The 5,089-nt window shown below is 41.2% G+C and overlaps 1 protein-coding gene across 3 annotated transcripts in view; it reads left to right on the top strand.

Annotated features, from left to right (window-relative positions):
- The window catches only part of LOC119316335 (putative callose synthase 8), a 20,196-nt gene that overhangs the window by 5,716 nt on the left and 9,391 nt on the right, over window positions 1–5,089 (top strand). For 2 of the 3 annotated variants that reach the window (XM_037590648.1, XM_037590650.1), the window contains 14 exons: window positions 497–634; window positions 717–793; window positions 863–1,073; window positions 2,171–2,296; window positions 2,396–2,513; window positions 2,645–2,973; window positions 3,235–3,287; window positions 3,366–3,426; window positions 3,724–3,805; window positions 3,923–3,972; window positions 4,050–4,136; window positions 4,215–4,349; window positions 4,425–4,522; window positions 4,598–4,682. In XM_037590648.1, coding sequence (XP_037446545.1) covers window positions 497–634; window positions 717–793; window positions 863–1,073; window positions 2,171–2,296; window positions 2,396–2,513; window positions 2,645–2,973; window positions 3,235–3,287; window positions 3,366–3,426; window positions 3,724–3,805; window positions 3,923–3,972; window positions 4,050–4,136; window positions 4,215–4,349; window positions 4,425–4,522; window positions 4,598–4,682 — 1,650 coding nt within the window. The remainder of the gene's footprint in view (window positions 1–496; window positions 635–716; window positions 794–862; window positions 1,074–2,170; window positions 2,297–2,395; window positions 2,514–2,644; window positions 2,974–3,234; window positions 3,288–3,365; window positions 3,427–3,723; window positions 3,806–3,922; window positions 3,973–4,049; window positions 4,137–4,214; window positions 4,350–4,424; window positions 4,523–4,597; window positions 4,683–5,089) is intronic. The other variant, XM_037590649.1, reaches the window with a different exon arrangement.

Genomic DNA, 5,089 nt, shown 5'->3' with positions numbered 1-5,089 from the left:
CGTACTGAAGCAGATCCTAATACCTTAAATAAGAGAGAATGGCCAGAGTTACCTGCTTGAATTACCAGTGGCAAGTCTCTACTCTACATCTCTCCTCCCCGCTATCTCTCATCAGGGTATCTTGCTGTCAGAGAGTCTCTGTGGTCCTTTTCTTTTGCTGTTTCATAATTCACCATCACATCTAAAAGGTTTTAGATTTAGCTGGGTTGTTGTTTCATGTTGTACTGCTTCGAATTGAATTATGAGTTCCCCTAGCAAACTCTTAATCTGTGGTTAGCTTTTGCTCTCCCAGATAAGATTCTTGCAGAAAGGAGTTTAAGCAAGTGTTATGCATGTTTTTATAGTTAGAAAAAAAAAATCTATTGTCACTATTCGAGGACTATTTTTGCTTAAAAGCAATTTTTGCTTCCAAGTAGTTTCTGTATTTTTGTGCTGAAGACTTTGCCACAAAGTTAAGTCCACATTTGCGACAAAAGATAACCACTTGTTGCTTCAGATGTCATACGAGCTATATGGAGTGCTTTCTGGAGCTGTAAGCTTAATTACTGGAGAAAAGGTCAGGCCTGCATACGGCGGAGAAGACGAATCATTTCTTAATAAAGTAGTGGCACCAATATACGACGAGATATATGCGGTTGGACATCCCTACTTTTCAGCATTAGACTTAGCACAGCTTTGGAAGTTATAATGATGGCAGTATTTTTTTTGTAATGAAGGAAGCTCTAAAGAACAAAAATGGAGTATCTGATCACTCAACATGGAGAAACTACGATGACCTCAACGAATTTTTCTGGTCAGATACCACGTTTTGTTGGGTTTGCCTTTGGTACTCAGATGAAGTACTAAATATGTAAAGATGCAGGTCTGCAGACTGCTTCAAACTTGGCTGGCCCATGCGTCTCAACAACGACTTCTTTTTCACATCTACTAAGAATAAAAAGTCTCATGAAACTAAGATACAAAATTCCCAATTGCCTCGTGGATCCTCCTCAGCACAAAACATTGTTAATACAGAAGTACCTGACCAATCACAACAGGTAGTAAATATCAGAACAAGGCCATTCCACAATATGGTATACTATTTGTATCATATACCTAACTTTTTTGTTTACGTATTCAGTTCCGAGTAAAGCAATCTTGCAGTTTTTTTTATGAGAAGCAATTTTGTATTCCCATTCATCTGTATTGAGAATATAAGGAAGTAGCCAAATTCAGTGCTTAAAGTCTATTTTATGTTTTGCCTTCAGAAATGAAACATCTACTCTATGTTTTTTAGTTTCATGTGGTAATAATGTAGAAACAACATGCCATGTAGCTTAATTTCACATTGAACAGCTATGTTCCCTAAGCTCCTGCCCGCATCGGGATCCTTCGTCTCGCCCGCCCCTGCCGTCCTCACCCTGGAGGAAGTGTCCGGAGCGCTGTGGGACCTCACTCAGGCGGTCCAGGAGATCCACCTGTTCTTGGCCGGGTCCTACAGGCCGCACCCGGCTGCGCCGCCCATCGCCGCCACCGCGCTGCTGTGGCTGCCATGGCAGCCGCTGCACCAGGCGGCCTCCGCCGCGCTCGCCGGACCGCTGCAGCTGCCATCCACCGCCCCGCCCTGGCTGCAATGGCAGCCGCCGCTCCTGGCGGCCTCCGCCGCGCCTGGCGCTCTGCCGCAGCAGCCGCTGCCGCTGCCCCAGGGCATCCTCGCCGCGCTCGCCGGGCCGCTGCAGCTGCCATCCACCGCCACCACCGTCCCGCCCTGGCTACAGTGGCAGCCGCCCCTCCTGGCGGCCTCCGCTGCGCCCGGCGCTCCGCTGCAGCAGCCACCGCCGGTCAGCTCCGGCCCCGCATCGACCACGTCGGCGGGAGTCCCGATCCACCAGATCAAGTTCCCGCCGTCGCCATTACCGCTTCCCCAGACCTCTCTACATAAAGAGAGGAGATGTATCAATCTAATAAAGCAAGAATTAAGAAGGAAATCCCTTCCATCTTGCCCGGCCGTGGGCAAAAGGTCCCCGGCCGGCCCTCTCGCACCCTCCTTCTAGCAGCGCCATAACATAATGCAATTTAAGCTTTTCATGTACATTCACAACTAACAGAAATGTGCATGTTTCAGTACATTCATTTTTGAATAGTTGTTCACATGTGCTCTTGTTCTCCATTTTCCTGCTATTGCATATAGCAAACTATAAGTGTGACATCTCAGCAGAGGTGGTTGGGAAAGACAAATTTTGTTGAGGTTCGTTCCTTTTGGCATATCTTCAGAAGCTTTGATAGGCTGTGGACACTCCTTGTGCTTGGGCTTCAGGTTTAGTTCTTACATTAATGGTTGTGGAGTGATACATTTATATATTGTTTAATCACTGCCAGATCTTTTGACCCATTTTCTCATACGTTCTCTTTCCAGATTCTGATAATAATAGCATGGCATGGAGTGGAAAGCCCTCTTCAGTTACTAGATCCAATCTTTTTTGAGGATATTCTGAGTATTTTCATAACCAATGCTGTACTTCGAGTTCTTCAAGGTTAATTTGGAATTTGCTTGTGCATATCTATACCATAAATTCTGACGAATTAGTACTAACACATTGATGTAACTTTCTTCCTATTGTTCTGTCTTCATTCTTCAGTGATGTGTCTAATTGTTTCTGTGCAGTGGTCCTTGATATTTTATTTTCATGGAGAACCAGGGGAACAATGAGATCTAGCCAGAAACTAAGATTTGTCATAAAACTCTCTCTTGCGGTTACATGGGCAATCATTCTGCCCATATTTTATTCCAGTTCTCAAAATTACAAGGCTTGTTCTGCTAGACGTCCTAAAAACTTTTTTGGAATGTTCTGCCTGTCAAAGTATATGGTAGCTGTAGCATTTTACCTGACAAGCAACGTGATTGGGATGGCACTCTTTTTCGTTCCAGCTGTAAGCAGCTATATAGAGACATCTACCTGGCGAATTTGCAATATATTATCCTGGTGGTGCCAGGTATGATCTTTTACCTTGCTCAAGAGTAGAACTTGTTTTTGTTTACGTTTTGTAGTTAATATCAGAAATTGATCTCAGTGGAATACATTGTTATGCTATCTTATTTTCCAACATTTGAGTCAACCTAAATTTCCCAAAAAAAATATTTTTCCTTCTATAGAGCTGTTAATCAGCTTTTTGTACTGCACCATGACTTACAGATCTCGTGCATGGGCATTATACCTTAATGAAGTACTGATATATTGCCAATGATGTGTGCAGGCCCCGTCATATGTTGGAAGAGGAATGCATGAAGGCCAAGTACCTTTACTAAAGTAAAATATGTGTATTATTATTCACATACTTTGGAGGCCATTTGATGTGAGCTAAATATTATTTCTGTGTTTCAACAGGTATACATCATTTTGGACGGTTCTTTTATCAAGTAAATTTTTATTCAGCTACTACTTCGAGGTAAGAATATCTATCAATATAGAATCTACACACCTTTTATTTTTATTATGCAGTGCAATGCGACTCAAGATTTATTCAAATCAGTGAAAATGCATGTATGTAGGTCCAACTCAGTTACAATTTATAATGCATGTACGATGGTCTTAGGTTGTGTTAATGATAGAACATAGTAACACCATGAGAAGTTCTGCTTGAGTGTTTGTTATTTTTTTAAGCACGCCTTAGTTTCTTATCTCTACATTTATTTTGTGTAACCTCTCCTCCTACTACATTTTTTTCTGAATATAACTTGAGCAGATTAAGCCTCTTGTGGAACCTACGAAAGAAATCATGAGGGTCAATGTGAATATATATGAGTGGCATGAATTCTTTCCACAAGGTCTTCCCCCATATCTCATCTTCCCCTGTCCATTAATCATCCTTTTTACTCAATAGGGTACTGAGTTTGATAATTAACACTGAACACAGAGTGACGATTCTATCTGTTTTGTTGCAGTCAAGAGCAATGCTGGCGCAATTCTTGCTGTATGGGCCCCTATAATTCTTGTAAGAACTCATATGAACTCAAATATTTAATTTGCATATGGCTCATAAACTAATTAATTTCGTTGCATTTTCAACAGGTCTATTTCATGGACACACAAATTTGGTATTCTGTATTCTGTACCATTTTCGGTGGTATGTGTGGTATCGTTCATCATCTCGGTGAGGTGAGGTGAAGCGCCACTAAACTCTTGACTGTTTATTTCAGATGTTTACAGATTCTTATTTCCTATACTTACTCCTAGATTCGCACAATGGGAATGGTTAGAAGTCGGTTCTGTACCTTACCAGAAGTGTTCAATGCTTGCCTTGTTCCTCGCTCAAGTCCAAAAGAGAAAAAAGGGATATTGCCTAGTTTCTTGGAAAAGAAAATATTTAAGGTTGAATCTGATCATGTCCACTTTACCTTGAAGGTGCTTTTCTTATTATTATTTCTCATATTACACTGTTTTCAGGATTTGGGTAAATCTGAAAGACATGACCCAACAAAATTCGCTCTGGTTTGGAACCAGATAATAAATAGCTTCCGCTCGGAGGATTTAATAAGCAATAGGTACGTTCTGGTTATTCCAGTGCGACATAAGCTTCATCAGATTACTTTCTCCTTCATATTTCATTGGTTTTGCAGAGAGATGGATTTGATGACAATGCCCATGTCACTAGAGTATCGTTCTGGTTCTATTCGCTGGCCCTTGTTTTTAGTTGCCAAAAAGGTATATGGAACTGTTATTTATACATGACAGATCATGATTTCAGTGCAATACACTCTGCACTACTTTGGAAATATGTAGCATTTCTCTAGGCTTGACCGTAAAAGACTAGTGCCATGTAGTACAAGTGGCAAAGTCTTCTACGGTGCACTCCGAGCCATAATTTGATTGTAAATCGCATGGAACTAATAGTAAAAGTGTTCCTATCTAGTAAAACTAGTAAAACTCTTTATTTCACGGTCTGGAACCTAAGTTCAATGATAAAACTATAGTGAACCAAAGGTAAAATCATTATATATGTACTAAAAACGCTTTATGTCACACTCCTGAACCTAGTATGATATTAAATCATATGAGCCAACAGTAAAATCATAGCATACCCTGTAAAAGGAGATTGAGGGGGGAAGGGG

This window comes from Triticum dicoccoides, chromosome 6A, assembly GCF_002162155.2.
Source record: "Triticum dicoccoides isolate Atlit2015 ecotype Zavitan chromosome 6A, WEW_v2.0, whole genome shotgun sequence".
In the NCBI taxonomy this organism is placed as follows: domain Eukaryota; kingdom Viridiplantae; phylum Streptophyta; class Magnoliopsida; order Poales; family Poaceae; genus Triticum; species Triticum dicoccoides.
The sequence above is the reverse complement of the archived record's forward strand: the minus strand, read 5'-3'. Positions and strand labels throughout refer to the sequence as shown.